At 44.6% G+C, this 25,304-nt stretch overlaps 4 protein-coding genes across 7 annotated transcripts; 2 read left to right on the top strand and 2 right to left on the bottom strand.

Annotated features, from left to right (window-relative positions):
* Positions 1-720: 720 nt before the first annotated feature.
* On the top strand, positions 721-6,585 carry LOC125552043 (two-component response regulator-like PRR73). 2 transcript variants are annotated; one of them, XM_048715495.1, is made up of 9 exons: positions 721-924; positions 1,451-1,868; positions 3,221-3,382; positions 3,502-3,635; positions 3,772-3,954; positions 4,332-4,512; positions 4,594-5,002; positions 5,084-5,864; positions 6,280-6,585. In XM_048715495.1, the coding sequence occupies exons 2-9, from the start codon at positions 1,553-1,555 to the stop codon at positions 6,388-6,390; spliced, it is 2,277 nt and encodes a 758-aa protein (XP_048571452.1). In that variant the 5' UTR covers positions 721-924; positions 1,451-1,552; the 3' UTR covers positions 6,391-6,585. The 2 variants fall into 2 exon arrangements, with proteins under 2 accessions (XP_048571452.1, XP_048571453.1); XM_048715496.1 differs by lacking the exon at positions 721-924 and adding an exon at positions 950-1,127.
* A 634-nt stretch (positions 6,586-7,219) lies between these two features.
* On the bottom strand, positions 7,220-9,370 carry LOC125552045 (elongator complex protein 6). Its single transcript, XM_048715499.1, has 5 exons — positions 9,054-9,370; positions 8,317-8,383; positions 8,026-8,234; positions 7,794-7,940; positions 7,220-7,622 (listed from the first exon to the last, which is right to left on the bottom strand). Exons 1-5 carry the CDS (start codon positions 9,261-9,263, stop codon positions 7,497-7,499), a joined length of 759 nt encoding a protein of 252 aa, XP_048571456.1. The 5' UTR covers positions 9,264-9,370; the 3' UTR covers positions 7,220-7,496.
* An 85-nt stretch (positions 9,371-9,455) lies between these two features.
* On the top strand, positions 9,456-13,751 carry LOC125552044 (serine/threonine-protein kinase PBL27-like). The gene is made up of 5 exons (XM_048715497.1): positions 9,456-9,869; positions 11,606-11,796; positions 12,078-12,264; positions 12,383-12,774; positions 13,216-13,751. Exons 1-5 carry the CDS (start codon positions 9,743-9,745, stop codon positions 13,465-13,467), a joined length of 1,149 nt encoding a protein of 382 aa, XP_048571454.1. The 5' UTR covers positions 9,456-9,742; the 3' UTR covers positions 13,468-13,751.
* Positions 13,752-14,063: 312 nt separating this feature from the next.
* Positions 14,064-23,831, bottom strand: LOC125552042 (ecotropic viral integration site 5 protein homolog). 3 transcript variants are annotated; one of them, XM_048715493.1, is made up of 18 exons: positions 23,476-23,827; positions 22,712-22,781; positions 21,604-22,623; positions 21,338-21,517; positions 21,127-21,240; positions 20,217-20,275; positions 20,034-20,100; positions 19,900-19,951; positions 19,597-19,689; positions 19,254-19,337; positions 18,730-19,139; positions 17,140-17,201; positions 16,462-16,531; positions 15,755-15,835; positions 15,547-15,648; positions 15,296-15,426; positions 14,880-14,988; positions 14,064-14,657 (listed from the first exon to the last, which is right to left on the bottom strand). In XM_048715493.1, the coding sequence occupies exons 1-18, from the start codon at positions 23,514-23,516 to the stop codon at positions 14,622-14,624; spliced, it is 2,781 nt and encodes a 926-aa protein (XP_048571450.1). In that variant the 5' UTR covers positions 23,517-23,827; the 3' UTR covers positions 14,064-14,621. The 3 variants fall into 3 exon arrangements, 2 of the variants coding, with proteins under 2 accessions (XP_048571450.1, XP_048571451.1); XM_048715494.1 differs by lacking the exon at positions 23,476-23,827 and adding an exon at positions 22,947-23,415; XR_007303366.1 differs by lacking the exons at positions 14,064-14,657; positions 14,880-14,988 and having other exon boundaries at positions 15,755-15,843; positions 23,476-23,831.
* Positions 23,832-25,304: the final 1,473 nt, after the last annotated feature.

Raw genomic sequence — 25,304 nt, 5'->3', positions numbered from 1 at the left:
CTATAAATGAAACTTAGCACAACACAACTAAATAACCGTAAACTAAGTCTCCGTCCCAAAACAAGTCTAGTGGTTATAGTCAAAAGATTTAAACTGAAACCACGACACTTATTTTAAAACCGACGGGTAATAGAAAAGCAAGCTCAAAAGTGTGCGGCTCAGATTGATTAAGAAATAGCTTATTTTAGAAACAAGGAAAACATGTTTTTTTATGTATAAAAAAAAGGCGATTGGATGAGGTCTCAAAACGTGTGGATGAGACGAAGCGTTCCTGTTTTGAGCCAAAAAAAACGAAGCCAGAAAAGGTAAAACCGTACTCTAGTCCACAGATCACTCTCCAGCCTCCAATCCCATCCCTTTCCTTACCACAAAAAGAAAAAACAAAACCAGCCGTGCCTAAACGCCGTGAAGACGTGACAAAGCTACGCCGTGACGATCTTTCCTGCGGCGCACCTCGCGAGCCCACTGTCAACTACAGTAGCCGCCAACCCGCACCTACCGAAGTGCGTCGCCCGGGCCCACCCGGCAGCGCCCCGGCCGCGGCGGAGCCCCACGCCACGCTCCACGTGTCGGGGCTCCCCGGGGCGGATCTGACGGGCCGATGGAGCGCGCGGCTTTAGATTTCGTCGGATCCCGGCGGGTCGCGGGGCCCACCCGCTCCCTCCGGCCCTCCCCGTCTCCACTTGCTCCACGTCAGGGTCACCCCGTTATCTATTTCCCCCCCCTCCCCTCCCCCCCCTTCCTTCACCACCACCCCTTCTCCTCTCCCCCCAGACAGAGCCCAGGCTCAGTTTTACCTCTCGGCCGGTGGTCCTCGTAACACCCCGCCGCGTCGTGGGAAACATCCACGGCTACTTCCACGCGCGGGTCAAAGCTCGCGCGCCCACGCCCATGCCGCCACCGCCCGCGCCTCGACCCCCCACGGTGCGCGCCCTCTCGCCCTTCCCTCTGGCAACGCGAGCGCTCGTCTCTGCCCACCTTTTTGGGGGTTCGCTTTAGCTGATTTTGGGGCGGGGGTTTCACGACCTCCGAATCCGGTGGATCTCGGCCGCCCGCCGCCGGAATCCGGCACAGGTGGAGCGCCGTGAGGCGCTTTTTCAGAGATGCCTCGTCGGGGTTGAGTCGCGGTGGGAGTTTGACGCTTGGTTTACCTGTCTGGTCCTGTTGAAAGCTCGAGTACTGCTGATGCAGTCTAATTTCATCTCATCACCAAGACTATTTCCTCAGTCTTTTAAGCTCCTATAATCTCTAAATTGCGCTCATCTTTGCTATAGTAACTAGTAAGTACCAATTTTGTACGATAAATCCGTTCTCCAAACATTGGCATCGCGCGCCGACCCTTACCAATTTCGTACGGTGTGCGTGTCAATTGCCGACGAACTGCCCATAATTCGAAGCATTTCTCATGCTCGTGATAGATTCGACCTTGATCCATGCGTGCTTGTTGCAGATTCCACTAGTTGGATGCAGCATGCCCATATCTGAACCCAGCATAGGGCATGCTCCGTCGTTTGTCAACCGTCTCTAGTTGCAAACGCCACGGATCCAGCTGATGGTGAGCGCCGGTCAAGCTGGCGCGGACGGACCTTCCACCAGTGATATTAGGGGAACTGGAAACGGCGCCTTAGAGAATGGCCATGCCCTCAAGGCAAACGAGGACAAGGAATGGAGGGGCGGCAGCAAGGAAGAGGACTGGCCCAGCACGCACAGTGCGCCACCAGGCTTGGACGAGCACAAGCAGCAGCAAGGCCGGGTCATCCGCTGGGAGAAGTTCCTGCCGGTGGAGACACTAAGGGTCTTGCTGGTGGAGAACGATGACTGTACCCGACATGTTGTCCGTGCTCTGCTCCGTAAGTGTGGCTATGAAGGTAATGCCCTGCAAATTTAAACTCTAGTTTCAAGTAAATTATTAAATTCGATTTTGATCTTTTGTAGTTTGTAGGTCTGTTAGAGGCCAGAGTGTTCATGTTGTTGTATTTTGTTCTCTCTCTTTCGGTTTTAGATTTCACTTCGAGTTGATTTTGAACTGATAGTGCGACCATACATCTATCACAACATTTATACAGGGATACTGAGGCTGGAGGTTATCCTCCTTTTCCAAAAAAAAAAGAACAAGGGGATACTGGAATTGCTTACTGTGGAAAAGGGGGAACTGAAATTGCTTGTTGTGAAAAAGAGTGCATCGCGCATGCTAAAATAAGAGCAATGATTTTGATGGCACATCCTAATTGATCATAGCTAAAGACACCATGATGCCGACCTGTATTTAGAATATGAGATCTTCATTCAATTCCCCAGTCAGCAATTAGTTGATGTGGCTATTAGTTTTACTTCAGTGGAAGAAGGTGCCTGATGGTGAATGCTCCTGTCTTGGTGCATCAGTTGATGGGCATGGTCAATCTTGATCAGTCAGCATAGTTTTGTTAACTGTTAACATGGATGAATCTATAAATGGCCAGGAACTTTGTTAAAAAGATGCCAAGGTGAGCACCAACACCGAGAAAGAAAAATCAAATAGCCAACTTACATTTGGTCTTGCTGCTAATTGAAATCAGTGCAACTGAAGTGATTTTACAAGGCCTTACTTATCCCCACTCTCACGAGCTAGCTGAAGCTAGGAACTTTGCAAACTTGAGCCTAGTTATCTTTGAGTAGTTTCTTGCACTAAATTGGGTAACGGTTTTGCTAGGTCTCAGTCGACTGAGACTTGGTTATATCTCAGTCGATGCTATATTCGTTTGATCTTGCATGGAGATCTGTGCAAAAAATTTCTTTTTAGTTTATTCCTTTTTCTTCCTATATACTACTACCTCCGTTTCTAAATATAAGTCTTTTTCTTCCTATGTAGACATATTTTAGAGTGTAGATTCACCCATTTTGCTCCATATGTAGCCGTATTGGAATCTCTAAAAGGACTTATATTTAGGAACGGAGGGAGTATGTCACTTGACTGAAACTTGGTTAAGTCTTAGTCGAGTGAGACCTAGCCACACCCATATTGGGTAAATACAAACTTTATTCAAGTGTCATGGATCTTCCTAATGTAAATTGTATGTTTGATGTGTTTGTTAATTTGTTCAGTACATTATGTTATCTCCTATTAGAATTATGCCTTTCCTTTTATATTCAAAGGTGAAAGCTAAATCAATATTGCTTTTCTTTGAAACTGTTTCAATTACGTCAGTCCATTGATTGTAAAATGCATATCTTTCCTTTGTAGTTATCGCTGCTGAGAATGGATTGCATGCATGGCAATATCTTGAAGATGTGCAAAACCGTATTGACCTTGTATTAACTGAGGTCGCCATGCCTTGTCTATCTGGAATTGGTCTACTCAGTAAGATCACGAGTCACAGTATTTGCAAGGGCATTCCTGTGATCAGTAAGTAGCTTTCCTGCTCAACCATATTGCTCCAACAGATTAATACGCTTATTTTGGTCCTTGTTAATTTTTTAGTTTAAATATTCTTAGCTTCTAAAGCTTATGTTGTTTCCGTGCAGTGATGTCTAAGAATGACTCGATGAGTACAGTCTTTAGGTGTCTATCAAAGGGAGCAGTTGACTTCTTAGTGAAGCCGATACGGAAGAATGAACTTAAGACCCTTTGGCAGCATATATGGAGGCGATGCCACAGTGTAAGTTGCTTGTTGTTGGTCTAGCTTATTTCATGTCGGAAAACCAAGCCCAAAAGTCACGAGGGCATAGTTTCTTTGACCTACCTATTTATCTTCTCTGATTATCACTCTGGAATTTGCCTTTTTCTGAATCTAGTCCAGTGGAAGTGAAAGTGGCATCCATACACAAAAATGTTCCAAGCCGAAGGCTGGTGATGAATATGAGAACAACAGTGGCGGCAGTCATGATGATGATGACGATGACGATGATGATGCTGATGACGACTTTAGTGTTGGGCCCAATGCTAGGGATGGCAGTGATAATGGCAGTGGCACTCAGGTACGTCGGTTACTTAAAATTGGAAGGTACTCCTTACTCATCAGAAGATTGCGATAGATGTAATATAAAGGGTATTAGTTGAATACTACTCAGAACAAATGTTTGACTCTTCCAAAATTAATAGGATTAATACCTCTGCTGGTTGAAAAGCTATGTGTTAAGTACAAGTTTTTCGTGCACATACTTTGTACTTCCTAGTAATTCACCCCAGATCAGATCCTAGACCGATTCACCGTGGGCATTTTAGACCTTTTAACGTCTCACCCTGAGTCCACCCTTAGAACTGAGTAACAAAATGATAGCGTTTGTGCTAATGTTTTTTAAGAAATCTCTTCTGGAAATCTATTCTCATGCCACCGATCTATATTAAAATGCAGAGTTCATGGACGAAGCGTGCTGTGGAGATTGATAGCCCACAACTTGTGTCTTCTGATCATCTAGCAGATTCACCTGATAGTACTTGTGCGCAAGTAATTCACCCCAGATCAGAGATAGGCAGCAATAGGTGGTTGCCGACTGCAAATAAAAGGAACATCAATAATCAAAAAGAAAATAATGGTATCTTATGCTAACAGTATCCTTTGTACAAAGTAAATACACCTTTTACTGTCTGTCAACCAACTGCCACTTCTTATGCAGATGACTCCATGGGGAAATACTTAGAAATAGGCGCTCCTAGAAATTCAAGTCTTGGGTATCAATCTTCTCCAAATGAGATGTCTGTTAATCCAACAGAAAAACAGCATGAGAATCTCACATGTCAAAACAAGTCAGTAAACAAAATAGTCATCGACAAACCAACTAGTCAAACTGCTGATTTGATTAGTTCAATAGCCAGAAACACAGAATCGAAACAGGCTGCTAGAATCACTGATGCACCTGACTGCTCCTCCAAGATGCCAAACGGGAATGAAATGAAAAACGATTCTCCCATCAACATGCCATCCCAAGAGCTGGGTCTGAAGATATCGGAAACAACTAGATGTGGAACTGAAATCCATGATGAACGAAGTATTCTGAAAAGATCAAACATCTCAGCATTCACCAGGTGCAAAGCATAACATCACTATAGTTACTAAGTTATGAACACAGTAATAAGTTGCGTACTAACTGTCCTTTATTTTGCAAGGTACCATACTCCCATGGCTTCCGATCAAGGTGGGGCAACATTTCGGGGAAGCTGTTCACCTCAAGATAACAGCTCAGAGGCTGTGAAAACGAACTCCACCTGCAAGATGGAGTCAAATTCAGATGCTGCTCAAATAAAGCAGGGCTCAAATGGCAGTAGCAACAACAATGACATGGGCTCCAGTACCAAGAATGCCATCGCAAAGCCTTGTACAGACAGGGAGAGAGTTATGTCACCATCACTTGTTAAATCAAACCAGCAGACTTCAGCATTCCATCCGATGCAGCACCGAGTGTCACCAGCTGACGCAGCACGCAAGGACAAAGCTGCTGAAGAAATTGCCAATGCAGTGAAAGTGGGCCACTCAAGTGAGGCACAGCAAAGCTCTGTGCAGCATCACCATCATGCACACTATTACCGCCATGTTATGGCACAGCAACAGACATTAATTGACCGTGCATCAAACGCCCGGTGTGGTTCATCCAATGCGTCTGATTTACCCCTGGAAGGTCATGCTGCCAACTATGGTGTGAACGGGAGCGTCTCAGGCAGCAATAATGGAAGCAATACGCAAAACGGAAGTAGCTCCGCTCCCAATATTGCAAGGCCAAACCTGGACAGTGGTACCATGGACAAAACTGAGGCTGGCGGTGGCAACGGTAGTGGGAGCGGGCCGAGCGGTAGTGGCAATGACATGGTATGTCAGAATCAGCTCAGCCAACGAGAAGCTGCAGTGAACAAATTCAGGCAGAAGCGGAAAGAGAGGAACTTCGGGAAAAAGGTAAATCTATTTTCAGCTACATGCTTTCTAAAGCAGGGACTTCAAAAATTAGGCCCCTTTCAGTTTGATTTAGTATAGTATGAATGACCAGGAATGTTTTCCAAGTAGTTGGACGCAAACTAGAACCTACTCGGTTATTTATGTCATGACGATGATGAATATTAACTTCTTACTTCTGAAAGAGAGAAACGCTTAATTTTGTCAAAACAAAACAAAAAGAGAAAGAGCGAGAGAGAAACATGAGCTTTATGTTGCTTCCAAAAATGTAATGGCAGGCCAGCAAACGGAATAGCGTAGCAGCATAGGCGTAGGAAATGCAATTGATAGTGCCTTGGGGAGTGCGATTTTATCTGCTGATGCATTGGACGTTTCTGATGGTTTGTATTGACGGCCTCATCTGCTTGGCTATTTTCAGGTGCGGTACCAAAGCAGGAAGAGACTTGCCGAGCAGCGGCCACGTGTCCGTGGGCAATTCGTCCGACAGTCTGGACAAGAAGATGACGCAGGCCAAGCAGCAGACAGATGACACGACCCTCCCTTCTGTAGCGAATGTTACTACATACGTACATAGGTTATTGACTCTCACATTAGAGTGCTCAACAAATAAAGACCCACCCGTATGATTATTGTCCCTGGCCGGCTGACTCCAGATGAAAATTTGTAATATCTAATCTATGTGGCCGTCCGTCGTAGTAAGCACCATGCATGTTACCCCTCGTTATTGTTTGCGATCTTCAGTTCTCTTGGAGAGATAGATATGCTTAGTCTTACTCAAGAAGAGTCTTAAGAAGGAGCAAGCCAGTAGCCAAGTTGTCACTCATATCTATCTATATACATAATGCATGTTAAATCATTCAACCTTGACCAAGCTGATATAACTGACAAGGTGGTGTTCTAAAGTCAAAAGGTTGCACTTCACTTCTACTCCCTCTGTAGAGAAATATAAGGCCTCTTTTGGTTCATAGGATAGGATTATCGTAGGAATAGGAATCTTGTAGGAAATGAGATGACATGTATCTCAAATCCTATGAGTAGGAATAGGAAACAAGATGTCATTTGGTTGACACCAAAGGAATTTTTCCATTGAGTCTAGGCTCATTTTTATTTTCCTATGAAATGTGGAGGATAGGAACCAATCCTATGTAGGAATAGGAATCCATTCCTATGAACCAAAGGGCTCTAAAGGAAAAAATCCTATAAAAATTCTATCCTCTAGAATTCCTATGAAATTCCTCCAAACCAAAGGAGGCCTAAGCTTGTTTAAATCACTAATATAATGATTTAAACGATCATATATTTCTTTACGGAGGGAGTAATATGAGACCTTTTAGATCACAACTTTACAAAGGGAGTACTGATGTTTTGGCATTGCAGTTCCCCTAGCGTCTGCTCGAATACTCCATATCACAGGCTTACAATGTTGTGTACACCCCCTTTTCCAATGAATAAAGGCAACACAAACTTCCTAAAAAAAGGCAAAAAGAGACGCAACGATGCGAGTCCTGAACCAGGCAATGCTACTTTCCTTTCCATGATATTCCTTAAAACAGGGCAACTTCAACATAACGAGCGACGCATCAACTGGCATCACTGAAGTGATATCTGCTGTGCAGTTTTACTGTGGCCAAAGTTCTAATGTCTGCTCCCTGGGTAGAAGAAGTCTGCGCCGTTTTCCTTCACCTTAAAATGGAAGTTCCAAACTTTCTGCCCTTTCGCCGGCCTCTGCTCGATGAGCATTCCTTTGTTTACCACTGACAGCTGTTGACAAAAGAATGAAACGCTTGTCAACTGTAAATAAAATGGACGGTGCCAAGTGCCATCATTCACAATAAGACCAATGTTCGCTGGAGTAAATTCACAGCTATATATAGTGGCTCAAAAAATCAAACCAAGAACCGAAAGTATGCAGAGTGGTGATCAAGAACCGACCTGTCCATGAACATCAGCGGCTAAACCAGTGCTCAGAGGTGCTGCTTTAATCACAAGATCCGCAATATAGCGCAGATGTGCCAGAAGTCCCACACCATCCTCGCTTGAATAAATATCCTCATGAATAAGAACCACAAGCAAGCAATTCTGCCAAGACACAAGCAAGGTGTAAAAAAATGTGAATATGCTCTGAAGAAAGAGTACTGGCAGTGATTGGCAGATTCAGTTTTACCATCTCAGACGTAAGTGTCACACAATAATGCAAGAAGTCCAAGACATCATCTGCAGAACCATTGGCAGCAACTTCCAAGAGTGAAACATCATCTATCATAACCGTGAGCCGACCTGCATTTTCCCCAGCCCTGTATGTCTCCACCACTCTCTGAACAGCACTATACAGCTGAGCTAAGCTATCAGCAATGGCACCTCCCCTTGTTCCACCTGAGTAAAGAAGCATGCAAATCAGCGACTTGTTAACAATGATGCAGCATTTGGAGAAACAAGGTACTCAAAGATTGCTTGCCTGGGAACGCCTGCAAGTCAAAGAAATGAAGCCTCTCACTCTTCCTATGCATGGATAAGTTACAGCCCTGGAAAATTTCAGGAGACGAAATCATAAGCCGTCCAACATTTAAACTAGGCCACAATACTGGTAGAAATCAAAAAATACACGTTTGCTGAATGGTCAGTCCAGCCTCCAGTGCAGCAATCAAAGTTAGATTTAACTTGTGCAAACTTGCTAAACCTTCTGGTTCTGGATGAGCTAGTTGTTGAAATACCGAAGTGTCACAGACATCGAGCTATTGCTGCCAGTTCACTCAGTACTGGCTTCCTGGCAACACAACTATACAGTTCTGACATCAAGCTTTATGCTTAAACCCAATGGTTCACTGCTATGATGGATGATGCTCGGCAACGGAGTTTGATTTACGACAGCAACTTCCGTTCCACATTCAGATTAGAGCAGGAATTTATCTACGAGTAGATTCTATACCCAGATCACCTTGTCAAATTTTCTGATGGGCTATCACCCATTTATTTACAGCTCAATACACTTTGATTTTGGCCCCATCGAGCCGATCAATCGATGCAAGTAAGCGCATGCTTACATAATTTCTCAACTAAGACATGGTACAGCTCTGCAGTACTCACCAAGTAACAAGTGTGTGTGAGACAGAGACCGTGGTTAGGTTATGGTAAGGGTGGTAGCAAGCACGGGAAGTGCTCGGGGAAATGCGGGTGAGCGGCCGGGGCGCTTACCATCTTGCGGAGGATGCGGTCGTAGTGCGAGAAGGGGTGCGCGAGGGCGAGGAGCGCCGCGCCACCGCCACCGCCCGCGGCGAGCGCGCGCTTGAGGAGGAGGTGGAGGACGAAGGCGGCGGGCGCCTCCACGCAGTCCTCCACCACCACCACCCGCGCGCCGGCGCACATGGCCTCGCCCAGCAGGTCCCCCCCGCCGTACTCCTCCATCTCCGCCTCGCCCAGCCCCCCCGGAAACCGCGACCAACAGACTGCGGCGGCGAAGGCGGCGCAAGGAAGGACGTGCCTGAGCGAACTCACAGAGACCAAAGAGAGAAAAAGAAGAGTCCAAAGGAAGGCGTACTTGGAGGAAGTACGTAACGTAGGTCCGAAGGCGCGCCCCCGTAGCGGAGAGTGCGCGTGCGTGTCCACGGAAGCAAAACGGTCACGCGGGGCGGGCGTGGCGTGGCGTGGCGGAGGCAGCAGACGGCACCTGAGGACAGTGCGCGCATCCCTTCCGTCCTTACTCGGAGTCGTGGACAAAAGGGAGGACGGAGTCGTCTCGTCTCGTCCGTTTCTCCCCCACATTCTTCCTGCGCTTGTCGTCCGTTCCAACCTCCGGCTCTCAAACCCTGCGCTGCGCACTTCCCTTCCACCATCCCTCACTCCCTCCCTCCATCCACCACTGCATTCCGACGAGGCGGACGGCCATGGGGTGCTGCACCTCGTCGCAGAAGAAGGGCGCCGCGGCGGGGGACAGGAGGAAGGAGCCCGCCGAGAAGCCGTCCCAGATCGCGCCGGCCGCCTCGCCGTCGCCCACGCCCTCGCCATCAGCTGGTACGTGCGCGCGGCTTCTTCCTTCTTCCTCCTCTTCCTTTGCGGTGCGGGAATTCTTCTCCTCCTCCTTCTTCTCCCATGACGCCGGTGCGGCGCCGGTTCTTGGCCGTGTCTTCGCCGCGGCGGCCTGCTAGTTTGGCCCCGCCGCTCGACGTAGTCTCTTGGCATCGTGCGGTTGATCGGATTCTTGGTTCGTTTCTGACGTCGGTGGTCTATGAGCGAGGGTTCTTGCGCGGCTGATCCCGTGGTTTCTTTGGCGCTTCTTCCCTTGATGTCTGGTTCGTGAAATGTGTGCGGAATAGTGCCATGCCATGGGCGGCCGTGCCCGTCTTCGTTCCCAGAATTTGGGATGCCGCAATGCTTCCTCGTGATTTTTGGGTATTCTACGCGCAATCGTTCGAGTCGTTGCATTCTTGGGAATTAGGATTTCGTGCAAGTCCATTTCTTCGCGATTAAGTAATTGATTCCGCCAAGAAAGTGTGATTCTCGGCCCTGAAACCGCACAAGATTCACGCGTTCCTTTCTTTCTGCTTTGCATGTGCACATCTTTGGATATACTATCAAGAAATTGCTGCATCTTTGGACACTTCAATTCACTTTTTTACCAATCGGCTACTCCCACTGTTTCAACTTTCAAGTTTGCAGGGCATGGAGAGATCTTGTTCGCTAATGTACCATGAAAAATATGTAGTACATCGAATATAGTTAATTTTAATAAATCAGGATAATAATTAGGGGCATTCTACTAGTCATTTAGTATCTCATTGGTCTGTGTGCAGGACAAGATATACTGGCGGTATACAGTATATTTTCAACCGATTGAGTAATTAATTTCGCCATGAACTTGTGGTCCTAGGGGTTCTTCTTCTTTCTATAAAATACACGTCAAGCACAGTCTTGAGGTCTTCTATATTTTTTTGAACATCCGTAGTCTTCTTCTATATTTAGAAGAAGATAACCAAAGTGGCCCAAAACCTACACAATCACCGTGGCGGTGGCGGTGGCGCCGACCAAAACAGTGCAAACGTCCAACTAACCTCCTAGAACAGAAAGTGTTGTTCTGGGTATTGAAACTGCACATTATTTTACTAGCTAGTGAGTAAATGTTCTCTGATTCTGGAAATTTTTATTTAGGAAGTAAATTAATGTTATTACGAGGGGGGACCACTGTGTCCCGATCGCGATGCTATGTGTGATGTATACATAATACATGTTCCCGGTCAAATTTCTGTCCCTTTTTCTTGCTATGGTTGGATTGGTGTGTTGGCCAAACCTGTATTTCGGTGATATAGATGAAAACTTAAGTGAGACACCAAAATAAAATTTTGAATATGTGCAGTACGATATGCCAAATGAAACAGGTTACATGTTGTTTATAGCTGCCCCTGTTTATTGTGCTTATTAATGAGGTACAACTGTATACATCTATGTGTTCCTAGTGTATTACTGGGTAACCCCATGCATCTATACTTTACTCAAAAACAAATAATTAGATGGCATGATTGCTTCAACATGGATATTGTTGAGTAAAGAATTGTGTTATTTCTGTCATTTTGACTTTTCTGTTTACAATAAACCTTTTTGTTCTTGTATACTAATTGGAATTGTTCGGTTCCTTTTTGCTGATTCATAATTTCCCACATAAACGGGTGTTGTTTTGGATAATGGAAGTGTTTAGGCTTTTTCATGTGATAGCTGACAACTACAATGGTGGTGCATCTATTTTGTTTCTGCAGAGATGTCAAGATTAGAGGCCAGTCAGGGGGCCGTGCGCACTAAGTTCATCTCAAGCCCTGGTCTGCATACCAATCGCCTATCTTTCACCTACGAGGAGCTGAATGCGGCGACATTGGGCTTCCCACGAGATCACTTTCTAGGAGAGGGTGGGTTCGGAAAGGTTTATAAAGGTGTGCTGGACGGCAACGAGGTGAGTTCATGTGTTCTATGGGCAGTTCAATAATTGGAATTACAGATGTATTAAACACAAAAGATTTTTTCTTGCTAAATTGTTAGTCACATGAACGACAATGTGATGAGAAGTTAAACTGATGTGAGTTCAAGAATGGATCGCGGTAGCATTTTGTTTCGTATTTTTTAATGTTGTCGACGTTCTGTGCTATGGTTTACTGAGGTTGTTTTGTTATGAAAAGTGAGGCTTGTGAGAGGATATGGTGTACTATATGATTCGCTTGTATGTTGCTGCAACAGGTTGCTATAAAGATTCTCAACCCCAATGGATTGCAAGGGAACAGAGAGTTCTGCACAGAAGTTATGGTGTTGAGCAGGATGCATCACCCGAATCTCGTCAAGCTTGTTGGCTTCTGCACTGATGATGATCAGAGGCTTTTAGTCTATGAATACATGCCTCTGGGTTCATTGGAAACTCATATTTTTGGTATGTTACTAAACTACTATATATATATATATATATATATATATTTATATTTATATTGTTTGAAGAATAATCAGAAGCTTTTTTAACCAGAATTCGGTTTTGTTTTTTATCTTCCCAGATCTTCCCCCTAATAAGAAGCCTCTTGACTGGAATACAAGGATAAATATACTTGCTGGGGCAGCTCAAGGCCTGAAGCATTTGCATGTTAACTGCAACCCTCCTATCATAAACCGTGACGTGAAGTGTGCGAATATTTTGCTTGGTGAGGAATATCATCCAAAGCTGGCCGACTTTGGCTTGGCAAAGCTAGGTCCGACTGGCGACGATACTCATGTTTCAACTAGAGTGATGGGTACACCTGGGTATTGTGCGCCGGAGTATCTTGAGAGCGGTCAGTTGACTATCAAGTCAGATGTTTACAGCTTTGGTGTTGTCATACTGGAGGTAATCACAGGAAGAAAGGCTTTAGATCAGAGTCGAATCAAAGCTGAGCGTAGCCTTGCTGAATGGGTAAGCATCATTTCCTGCGTTTTTTTTTCTTTTATAGAACTACTCCTTGCTTCCCCCCAATGCTATAATGGCTGTACCAAGGACAATATTGTGTTTACCTGGTATATCTTTGGTGAGTTCTGATTTCTATTTGCTTCTGAAAACTGGCAGAAGCATCATAAGTTTATTAGTAGTTTTTAACCATTTGATTACTATAGATTTGTTATCTTCTTTTATTACATTTGGTCTTGCCATTGCTGAGATAATATTCTTCTTGGCATTTCTCCATAATTCCTCATATGGAAGCCACAATAAGTTTGGCATACACTAGACAGAAACATATATAGTTTTTGTTTGCCCCTTTAATGTACATCTTAAGAACCCTTGTCTAAAAAGTAAAACGAGTTTCCCTTTCTACGATGAAGATTAATTGTTGCGACTCTTGTTGGTGTATAATTTCAGGCCACCCCTTTGATCAACCGGAGGGATTTTGCAATGTTGGCAGATCCAGCACTTGGCAATCAGTACAGCATGACATCATTGTACCAAGTCCTTTCCGTTGCTCGAATGTGCCTGAATACAACAGCCAGCCAGAGACCTCAGATTACAGACGTAGCTGCCGCTCTTGCTCACATCTCAAAGTCCAGAAGAACGCGGCGACCAGCCCACCAGCAGTCAGCAGCTCAAGTTCACCAACCCGGGGAAGATATATAAGAGGAACTAGTAGTATATCATAGTCATGGGGACACCAGTGCAAAGCAATGTAGTGTTTGTGGCTTTGATATGATGATGATGATATCGTGATCAAGAATAGGCTCTACTCCCCATTCCGATATGGCCGAATTGCTGGAGGGGGGAAGTTTTGTTTGTAGAAGCTAAATAGATAGAGTAGAGTAGGTGCAAATATCCATGTGTCCCTTGTTAAGGGCCTGAGGTTTGTCATATGTGGTTTTGGGAACATAGCTTCATAGTAGTTGAAGATATCTCCATGACGCTTAATCTTCGCTTCCTCCTCTTGTTGACATGTTGCTGATGTACATGTGCTCTTCAGCCCGTACCTAAAAGTGTTGATGGTTTTGTTGAGGTTGTGCTCCACAAATTTTGGTTCAATCTCTTCCTTTTTTTCATTTCTAACACAAAAATCTAGGTCATTGCATATTTTTCACTATGTAGTGTTTACTCCTATTTTATCTGCCATTTTTCAGGTGATTATTATCCAACTGTTCCTGACTCTTGTACCAGGCAGTTGCATGTCCTGCGACTGAATGCTATGGGCATGACAGGTCACAAAATGTAAACAAACACAAATATAGATGCCATATTTTACTAAATAGTGAATGATCATTCCTGGCAATAATCAACAGATACTTTGTCTTTTACACTAAGCAACATATGACAAGAATATGTTGCGCATCGAAAGAACAAATAAGACACTGGAACATCATTTCCTTTACAGTGCTTTTGCAAAACTCTTTCAACAAGAGAAACAAAACATGCTCTTCCCCAGTATAACCCTATGACATCCTCACAAACTAACCTAACAACACAGGGGGTTTCGTGTGTATTTTTTCTTTCTCCTAACCGTAACACTAAATATTGACAATCTTAATGAAACTAATCGGAGAAGAAAGTTTACATGGATGCCTTGCAAAGAGAGACCTACCAACATAACTCCATCTGACCATTGAACCCAATATGATACAAAGTACAATTTCAGCAAAACTTCATGGGAAACATAAGTTGATTCTTCCTGCCAACAAAAAATAGCTGGTTTCTATGGATTCTTCTGGCGATCGGGCAACCCAATCACTCATGGATATCAAGATCCTTGCTGGCACCGACGATTTTCTACCTGATTCCACAGGAGTTTAGCCTTCATTCGTTTCAGTGGGATTCGACTTTCCCTGATAAAAGTAATTCGAAAATTAATGAACCAACAGCACCTTGGTTTTTTATCATCTTTCTAGCTAGAAGAACCATTGGGATTGTCATGATTTCAAAATGCTATGTGAATATATTGATCTAACTGCTTCTCCTTTTCTCCAAGGATTACATAGAGAGGTTGGTCCTTCTGTATAGATAAACAAACTATTGTATCCTAGGGCACTGCACATTTTACGACGTACCTTGCTCTTTTCTAGCCATCCAAGCCCCCTAGAAAGTAAGCCCACTTTCTTGTTAGGTGTATCTTGATTTGGTTCTTGATTTATCTTCCCAAGGTCTGCATGCGGTGACCTACAAAAGAATCCAGTAAAATGAAATGTTACCATGTGAACATAGACTTGCAGAATTAAATATTAAAAATCAGTGAGAAATATCAGCAATAACCACAATATCTGCTGACAGAGAACGCGACAATGAGAAAACAAAAGAAACCAACTAAAGCACAAGCTATTAAGATACATACAATGAGCTGAAAAGCAAATTAGTCGTGCTCGTTGCCCAGTGTAAAAGTTCACAACTGTATTTCGAAAAGAGCACAGCAATAATACTAGGTAATACTAGGAGGGTGAAAGATTTCAGCTAAGTAACCAAAACATACTTTGGGGCGAACGTTTGGACGGCTTTAACCTGCCCGGCCTGGTACTGCTTTGTAGCTTCCAACATAGTTTCTGCCATCACAGCTCTCTTCTCCATTTGTGAAAGCGCTATCAAAACTGCTTCATACTTCTCCTGCATATACAAGGTATGAAACCTTATGCATCTCACCTTCCCCGACAGTATAAGTTGTACAAGTAGAAGGAAAAACAGCACTTCCAGAAAACAGCTTTAAAAAGCGGCTCCAAGGTTAACCTGGATCAAATGAGCAGCATATTTTTGTTCAGCAGCATCTCGCTCAGCAGCTATGCGGGCATCTTCTGTCACTTTCTGCTCCTGCTCCATTCTTAACAAAATCTGCATGGGCAAGTAAATGTGTGTACTTTTTAAGCAAGAAGACAGAACAAAATACTTCAAAGTTGAGAGTGTTATGCAATCTAAAGCCAAGGCACTAAAACAGCACCTCAAGCATTGCCTTTTCTTGTTCTTGCTTATCTTCGAAAGTTCTTCGGAATTCAGATACCTCTGCCTCCAAGTTCTCAACCTGAGAATCTTCTCTAAGTCAAGAACATATAGATCAAAATTTAAGAAAGAAGGGAAAAGGGACCAAAGGACTTAAAGTACATCATTACTGTGATAATCTTAAAGTGACTCTTTATTTAGAAACAAATACAGACATAAAGTACAAGGCGCGTGCTCTCTGATTTTGCTGACCATGTGGCAACTCAGGAATTGCAAAATCACAGTGTCTTTGACTCTGCTAATCCTAATGTTGCCATGCTGGTTGAGGAAATCATCGTCGAAGCCAAGCTATAGATGCTCACTGGAGGGAAAGAGCTGCGTCAGCTGCCACTGCACACACGGCGGCCTGACGTTTGATCAGCTGTACAGCTCTTTCCCTTTTTGGTGTGTTTTTGCCTTGTTTTGTTCTGGCTTTAGCCCTTAGCCTTTCAGTTTATTGCTCTTCACATTTTTTGTTGCTTTGGCTGTAAGACCCACACCATCTCACTATCTCAGTGCCTCTTCTAATACGGAAGACATGAATTTTGATGCATGTTTAGGAAAAAATCCAAACATAGGATCTTTTTAACCCAAAAAAGGACGGGGAGTTTGAACTGCCATAAATTTGTGCTGTCCTATGGAAAGAAGTTAGTCAGATAACATCATTACCGTAGCACTCAGCGTACGTCTATTGTCTTGCGTGACCATCTCCATTAAAGCAGTTTCTAACTCCTCGGCCCTGTGATTATCAAGAAATATAAGCCAAGCTTTATGGACATGTGTTGAGAGGCCAAGTAAGCAAAATGTTACAGTACAAAATTAAGCCATATGGCCCAACTTACAATCACAAACAAGATGAGAATATACACGAATTTAAGGATTAATACCAATTCCAGATGCAGATTTAGATAAGACTTTTATAGTGAAACCGACGAACAGGTTTCAAGAAATTTGGTCACACAAAGTAAATATCTTCTGACTTATCATGAAGACGTGAAGGAGATAGGGAGCACAGTGTCCCTTTGAATAATACCTTTTCCCCTGAATACTGTAGCTAAACTCGGATGTATGAACAGAGCCAGTAGACAATTTGTTATTCAAACCAAAAAGTTCTTTTTGTTTGCTATTTTTAATATATGTTGAATACCAAAAGGTACTTTTGTTTTAACTATCACTCAGAACATTGAAAGGACATGCATTTTTCCTTATATTTAACTGAAGAACTTATACCAGCATCGTAGCATAACAGGAAAATGAAATTTATACTGATGCTGCCTTAAAGTGAGCACATATTACAAGTCTTAAGGGAACAAATGAAATCAGAACCAGAACAGAAGTAACATGAACCTGAGTTCAGCTGATCTTTTCTCCTCAAGCAGTTTGCACAGCTCAACCTTTAGCCATGTTACCTGTGTGAAAGCAATGCAACGTGTATTCAAAATTCCAGATTGGCAAAAGAAATCAGATTATTAAGCTCAACGAAAGCTAAATTATACAGAAAAAGAACCATCAAGCGTGGCCAAAAATCAGTTTGGTTTCATGCCTGGGAGGTCGACCATGGAAGCCATTTTCTTGGTACGACAACTTATGGAGAGATACAGGGAGCAAAGGATAGAATTGCGTATAGTGTCCATTGGCTTGGAGAAGGTTTACGATAAGATACCGCAGAATGTCATGTGGTGGGCCTTGGACAAACACAAAGTCCCAACAAAGTACATTACCCTCAGCAAGGACATGTATGATAATGTTGTGACAAATGTTTGAACAAGTGATGGCGACACTGATTACTTCCCGATTAAAATATGACTGCAGGGTCAGCTTTGAGCCCTTATCTTTTTGCTTTGGTGATGGATGAGGTCACAAGGGATATAAGGAGATATACCATGGTGTATGCTCTTTGCGGATGATGTGGTGCTAGTCGATGATAGTCGGACGGGGGCTAATAGGAAGTTAGAGCTATCGAGACAAACCTTGAAATCAAAAGGTTTTAGGCTTAATAGAACTAAAGCTGAGTACATGAGGTGCGGTTTCAGTACTACTAAGCACGAGGAGGAGGTTAGCCTTGATGGGCAGGTGGTACCTCAGAAGGATACCTTTCAATATTTGGGGTCAATGCTGCAGAAGGATGGTGATATCGATGAAGATGTGAGCCATCGAATCAAAACCAGATGGATAAGTGGCGCGAAGCTTTTGGCGTTCACTGTGACAACTGACAAGAGAGTGCTACAAAAGCTAAAAGGCAGGTTCTATAGGCCGGCGATTCGACCCACAATGTTGTATGACGCTGAGTGTTAGCCAGCTAAAAGACGATATGTTCAGCAGTTAGGTGTAACCGAGATGTGCATGTTGAGATGGATGTGTGTCCACACAAGGAAGGATCAGGTCTGAAATGATGATATACGGGATAGAGTTGGGGTAGCCCCGATTGAAGAGAAACTTGTCCAACATCGTCTGAGATGGTTTGGGCATATTCAGCGCAGCCTCCAGAAGCTCCAGTGCATAGCGGACGGCTAAAGCGTGCTGATAATGTCAAGAGAGGTCGGGGTAGACCAAACTTGACATGGGAGGAGTCCGTAAAGAGAGATCTGAAGGACTGGAATATCACTAAAGAACTAGCCATGGACAGGGGTGCGTGGAAGTTAGCTATCCACGTGCCAGAACCATGAGTTGGTTTCTAGACCTTATGGGTTTCAGCTCTAACCTACCTACCCCAACTTGTTTGGGACTAAAGGCTTTGTTGTTGTTGTTGAAAAAAGAACCATTAAATTATACAAAAAGATCATCACAGAGAACTGTTACGAATCACCAAAATTTAACCATCAAAGTGACAAATAAACTTGGATGCATATAATACACGCATCTTCATTACATTCTTTTAGGGAAACAACCATCTCATACAGGAAAAAATGGAAATCAGTAGAAGAGGATCTTTTTTACCTGATCTTGAAGATCAATGCCCTCATCCAACTCATTTTCTAATGCTGAACCAGTAAGGTAGCTCCCCAGGTTTGTTGACCCAGAGTCCCCATTCACTTGCAAACCATCTGCCCCTTCCTTGGAATCAACTTGTGGGCACACAGATGAGGGGTCATGTTTAAAGCTATATAATTTAGTTGCTAACCCCTTCTTATCTTTCCAGGATTTACGGTCTTTTGATCTTTCCTCCATAGCCGCTATAATCTCTGGCCTGTGCTTTTCTCTTAGCTCTTGCAATCCCATTTCTTTGACTGACTGAAAACCCATACAAGCTGTCAATACAAGTTGGCTGCTGTCAAAGGTAGAGCCAGCAAGAGACTGCAGTAACGTAATTGCATCTCCAGCATCCTTTGTGGTCACCAAGGCAGGCCCTAAAAGTTAACATAAAAGATATAGTGTTGGGTAGACATCAAAGTTTAGTCAAATGAACAAACAATAGGACATAGTAACATTTTCAGATTAATCCAAAAACAGATAACTAGTACCATATAAGTCCAGCAAAGCAAGGGTTGTCCGGAACAACATTGTACGATTTCCTTCAAAAAGGATCACATCCCAAACACGAAGAACTAAAAGACAGGAAAAGTTCCAATAAGGTATAGTTAAATCATTAATCTGTTCGAACATATATACAAATATAAGGATTATGTAACACATAAAAAAACTAGTGTGGTTTTTTTCAATATCCTAACAAATTTTCTTGAGATGCTAAGTAATTTAAGGGGCTCTAAATAATCAAATATTAGAGGAGCAAGCTAGAGAAAAATGTTCGTAATTGTATATTGTCATATCTTCATGAAAGCACAAAGATATTGTATAAAACCTGACCACTTTCCCATGGAAGCATGTTGATGAAAATTGAAAGAAACCATGGTCCAGTCACCCATGTCACCTGAACTCCCAAGATATCTGTATGTTTGGCTGAAAGAGAGTTGCAACCAATGTGAGTGCAAAGTGATAACCACCATCAAACGCTCTCAAGGAAATAAATCATTGTGCCTTCAGACAAATCTAAGCTATGTCAGCTCCTGATTTCAACTGAATGTGAGTCATATCCACATGCATCATTTTTTTAGTAATACTGTGAATGTAAAAATACATAGGTATCAGTAATATCACTGGAATACAGACCCAATTTTGGGAACCTTTCTCGTACAACGTCCTCAAGAACAAGTTGGTCAACCTGTGAATGAAGCAGCAACATTATACAACTGTTCGTGGCATACAAAACATGCATGAATAAATCGTCAAAAAATCAGAAGTACCTGTGATTCAATCATTTCCTCAGTGTAGTAACCCTCAAAGTACTCATCAACGACCCCCACCAGAGCCCTAAAATACAAAAAAAAAAGAAAAAGAAATTGTAGAACTGGAGCTAGCTTACGATCTTGAACCATAAAATTATCATTCATCAGATGTAGCTTTCAAAAGAAAAGGCACAGTCCTACCAGAATGCATTCTCTTCAGGCATGAACAATAAAAATAGCCCGGCAAAAAAGTTCATGGCCTACAAGAAAAACCAAAGATGTAAGATAAAATACTACCATCGTTATCTCAAATTAAAAGTACAAAGCAGATTTTAGGAACATAGGCTCATACAAACCCCTTCACAGGTCTGCACACGATGCAAATAAATAAATAAAATCATAACACTAATTTAGGCACATGTAGAAAAATCATGACAAAGTATAATGTTATGCATACTGTACAAACAAAGCAAGAGATAATAAGTTATATAACAAAGCGATGTTCATATCTTTTGTTTCCTTGCACTACACACATGATAGTATTTTTCTACACTACCATGATTGTTTTTTAGATTTTTTAAGATGTCTAGGCGTACAAACTCATGGATGGTTGCAAATGGGCTAGATTCATACTATTAGACTTTCCCCTTAAATATATAAAGTACAGATGTTTCTAAAACCGATGCAGGGTATGTGGAAAGCAAGATAAATGTAGCCTAAGTAGTGAATTGAACATGTGAAAACTTTCCTGACCTCGTAAAGCTAGAAAATGATGAAATTGCATATATGAAATTAAGGATAGGCCTCATTGATCTCAACCATGTATATTACTTATTACGGTTGAGAAGATCAAAATTTGTTCATCAGAACTGATTGTAAAGTTCCTAATTTCAAAGTAGACAGTGGATGATAGATTATAAATCTCTTCTATTTTTATTTAAATTTTTGAAATGTCATCGACTATAAGATGGCAACAAATTCTTAGCTAGAACTAACCTTTGAAAAATGGCGTTCTTTCATAGTTCACTTAAAAAGGGTTACAAAAAATATTTACAGTTGTAGGTTACAAAAAGGAAGGTCAAAATCCAAAAATCTTCAATGAGCAAATCACCTGGCAGTATCCAACAGATGGATTATGCCTTGCGTATGCTGTTAATAACCGCCTCAAGGCATTTCTCCCGTCCTCATCTAATGCAGGGTGTCCTGGAAATGTTCGAGGCAAATCCTGTAATGATAACAGAAAAAAAATCAAGTGTTTAGAAACACTAGAACTTGTTAACCAAGGGCACACTTCCACTTAGTTTGAACTGTTAGTGAACAACCTTCTCTATCTGCCCTTTCCACTTCTCAGGCTTGGAATCCTTTTTTGGTGAACTTTTCTGTTCATTCACCACTTGGTCCTTAAGGTCCTTTTCATCCAATACATCTGTCCTTTCATCTAGCAATTTGTTGTAATACCCAGTGATTTTCCGAGCGCCAACACCCACAAATGCTTGCCACATCTGCAAGGAAACAAACCAAATGTAATTGTAAAGGTATATCTCATAGACGACAGAAAAGCAAGGTGCAATTCTGGTTGCAGCTGCACCTCTCCTCTAAGAGCGATTGGCACACCTCCACGAACCAAGCTCTCCAGTTCCTCCCTCCAAGGAAAATAAGACCCTCCATTGTCTCCCTCCAATGTAACACTCGTTGGATCACCAGGTGCCCCGTCCTGTGACCGATCTGCCTTCTCTGCATCATGTGACTCCTCTGCTGAATTCCCTTCATGAGTTTCTTCTACTGCCCTGTCTTCTTCAATTGACGCAAGCTGTGTTGCAACCTTTCCAGATATGGCATTTGCAGTATCATTTCTTTTGATGACCCGAGAGCTCATCATTTTCTCAATGATGCTGAGTGATGCCCTCACCCGCCGCCAGGACTCGACTTTTATAGGCTCCAATTCATCCAACAACCCCTTATCAAAGGGGATCTCTTCAAACCTTTTGAAGTTGTCATTTTTCACTTCTCCCAGTTCTTTCAACCCTCCATTTTGATCTTTAAATTCTTCAGAGCCCCCATTTATAACTTTTATTTCTTCAGAGCATTCATTTATTTCCTTCAATTTTTCCGAGGCTTTGTTCAGCGTTACACAGTCTGCAGTACTCTCCTCTTTCAGTTTTTCTGAGTTGCCGGTGACATCTTCGAAATCCTCTGGCTTGCCTTTAGCTTCTATGGATTCATCATTCTCACCAACTTCATCTACGCATTCTATTTTGATGTTCCTCTCTTCGGCTTCACCTTCTTCTTCTTCATCATCACAATCCGCCCCTCTGCTACTGCTGTCCTCTTTTGGGGTTTCCAAGTTGCTAGTGACACCCTTAATATCTCCTGGCTCGCCATTTACTTCTCTGAGTTCCTCGTTGCCGTCAGCTTCCTTCAAATATTCCAAATTTTTGTCAGTATCTGTGTTTTCGGCTTCATGGTGCTCTTCTTTGACGCTCTTTTCTGCACTTTCAGCATCCCCCGCAGCAGCGGCATGAATGCTGGGTGTGCTGGGCAAATCCGCAGATTCAGCCAATCTGTCCAAGAAGTCCTTCCATCGATGTGTTCTCTCATCTTCCTCTTCCTAGCGACCAACCCACAGAAAGATGAGAAGTTTCCATCAGTAAATAAACAAGAGAAAGGAAGAGAACATTTGCAGTCTGACAAATTACCTTGTAAATCTTGGCATACTCGCGGAAACGCTGCAGATGCTGCGGCCGCACCGCGAATCCATAAGCGTCCCTGCGCCAAACCTCAACAACATCAGCCACAATGCCCAGAGACGACAACTCCGGCCACCGCATTACCCCCAACACCAATCCTGACCCGGACCAAATCTAGAAAAGACGACGAGGAGAGGGAAAAGGCAAAGAAATGGAAATGAGGGCTGGCATTTATGGGCTTTACCGGTACTCGGCGTCCATGGGGATCAACGCGCATTAAAGAAGAAGCGACAGGGCGACCTGGGCAGCGCACGCCATGGATTGACCAAAGCCATAAACCCTAGGCCGGCCGCGCCCCGAGATCCGCGCACATGGGAAGCAATGCGAGGGAAAAAAAATCAAATTGAGGTGAGGAGGTCGTGGGCGGGGTGGGGGGCGAAGAATCACGAACGGCGACGGGATCGCGGTGAGATGGGAGGGGAGCCGCGCGCGAGCCCGCCCGTTAATTGCACCCCCTCCACGCCCCCCGATGCCCGGACGCGAGGCAGAGAGGGAGGGGAAAATAGAAGAAGATGGATTCACCGCAGATCGTGGGAATGGAAGGGGGAAAAAAACTCGTTTTGCGTGGAGGCGGGAGCTCCGGAGCACGTGGCGCGCGGCACGACGATGTCGGCGGAGCGGGCGGGCGGGCGGGCGCCATCGGTTCCCTCTGGTTGGTGGACGGTGCATGGCTCCGTTGCTTGGTTGATTTGCTGCTGGCGGCACTGACTCACCTCTTGTGGTCGAAATCGAAGTCGAAGGGCGTGGCGCCCATGGTGGCGCGGGCGGCCCGGCGGCGGCGCGCGCCGTGGCCGTGGCCGGTCGTCGGGGCGCAGCTGTCCGTCGTCGTGGTCTCAGTTTGACTCGTACTAAGCAGCTCCCGCGCCGCGAGGGAGGACGAGGAGGGGATCAGGATGATTAAATCCGGCTGGGTTTGACCCGGATTTTGAATGATGGAGATTTCGTGAACGAGAAAAGGAGAGGCTTTTTCTGTAGTCCAACACAAGCTTCTCCGCTGATCAATCGCGCCATCATTCAGGGTGCGTGGTTCATTGGTTGGTGTTGTGCACTGGACTGTGTATGTATCTTTGATTGAAACTAAATTAAAAGGGGAGGATCGCGTAGTGCGCACTTAATTATGTGGTGGTGTCGCCCTCTCTGTGCTCCCCTCGTGCCATGGCAGGCCAAGTTTGACCTCGTCCGTTTGCCGGTTCGGTGAAGAGAGGACCGGACGTGGTCCCAGGCAGCAGGCAGCGAGGGGAATCGGATCATCTCAAAGCATCTAGGAGTACAACTGAGCCCGTCAAACCGGCCTCAAAATGCCCGGGCGGTACGTTCGGTCGCTGACCGGTTATGATTTTTGATTTAGATGAACGTCTCAAACGTATCTTAAATGCTTGAACTAACCGACACTTCTCATATTCAGTTCAAATATGAAGCGGCCGGACACATCCGCCATGTCGGACCGTTGCTGGGTCCCACCTAACAACAGTCTAAACTTCGGCGGTCCGAAGCTCGTCTCCTCCATCGGACCGATGTCGCCGCTCCTGTGGGCCGCGTACTACCTAGCTCGGCTATTTAAGCCGACGGCCAGCACCGAAACCCTCCCCTCCACATTTTCCTGCTCCCGTCCGCCGTCGCCGCCACTTTTCACTTCTCGTCTGCCACCACTAGTAGCCATGCCCCATGCCGCCAGGCAAGGAGCAACCCATTTCTAACGCCGGAGCGCCGGCTGCAACTCCTTGAGTATATCCGGGCAAGGCGCGAAGCCCGCACCGCCGCGGGGCTACCTTCAGATGCAGTGGATCCGGAGGAGGAGTTGGAGTTGGAGGAGGAGAAGTGATGCGGAGCATCCCACGTTCATCCCCATGTACACTCCGACTACTCTCCAAGCCCCAAGGATACATAAGATGAGACCTCGACTATACACCATTGGATACAAGGTGAACTCGCTCCTCTCCGAACTTTCACTTTCCATACGTGAGACATGGCTACTACCTCAAACATGTGTGCTATGCATGACCAGGAACCAAGAGGAAGCCCATGGACAAGAAGGCGAGGACACCAAGCACGAGGAACAAGAAGAAGGGCCGCGAAAGAAACTCCAGCCACCGGACGACCGGTCGGGACCAGACGTCCGACGCCTGAAGACCTACCGGACGACCGGCGATCCCGCACCCGAGCCAAAATGAGCGGACGTCCGACAAGTCCCGGACGTCCGACACACTCCAGCGTCCGAACGTCCGACCGCCCCGGAAATCCGGCACCACCTCATCCAAGCCAAAACGCCGGACGTCCGACAAGTACCGGACGACCGGACCCTCGCGAGCCACCGGACGTCTGGTACCTGTCGGACGACCGGCCCCTGGCTGTGTCCAGTGTTGCAAGCCGAAGCCCATGTACCCCTCACTTACCCCTTCGTGTCTCTAAACTATATATACTCCTCCACCACCTCCTAGTTAGGGTTAGCATTGGTTTAGCTCATATTAGAGATAGAGCATTGCTCATCCACATCGGATCTACTCCACGAGAGAGACCGCGACCCCTCTACGGAGAAGATCCA

The sequence above is a fragment of the Triticum urartu genome, chromosome 4 (assembly GCF_003073215.2).
Source record: "Triticum urartu cultivar G1812 chromosome 4, Tu2.1, whole genome shotgun sequence".
NCBI lineage: Eukaryota > Viridiplantae > Streptophyta > Magnoliopsida > Poales > Poaceae > Triticum > Triticum urartu.
The sequence above is the reverse complement of the archived record's forward strand: the minus strand, read 5'-3'. Positions and strand labels throughout refer to the sequence as shown.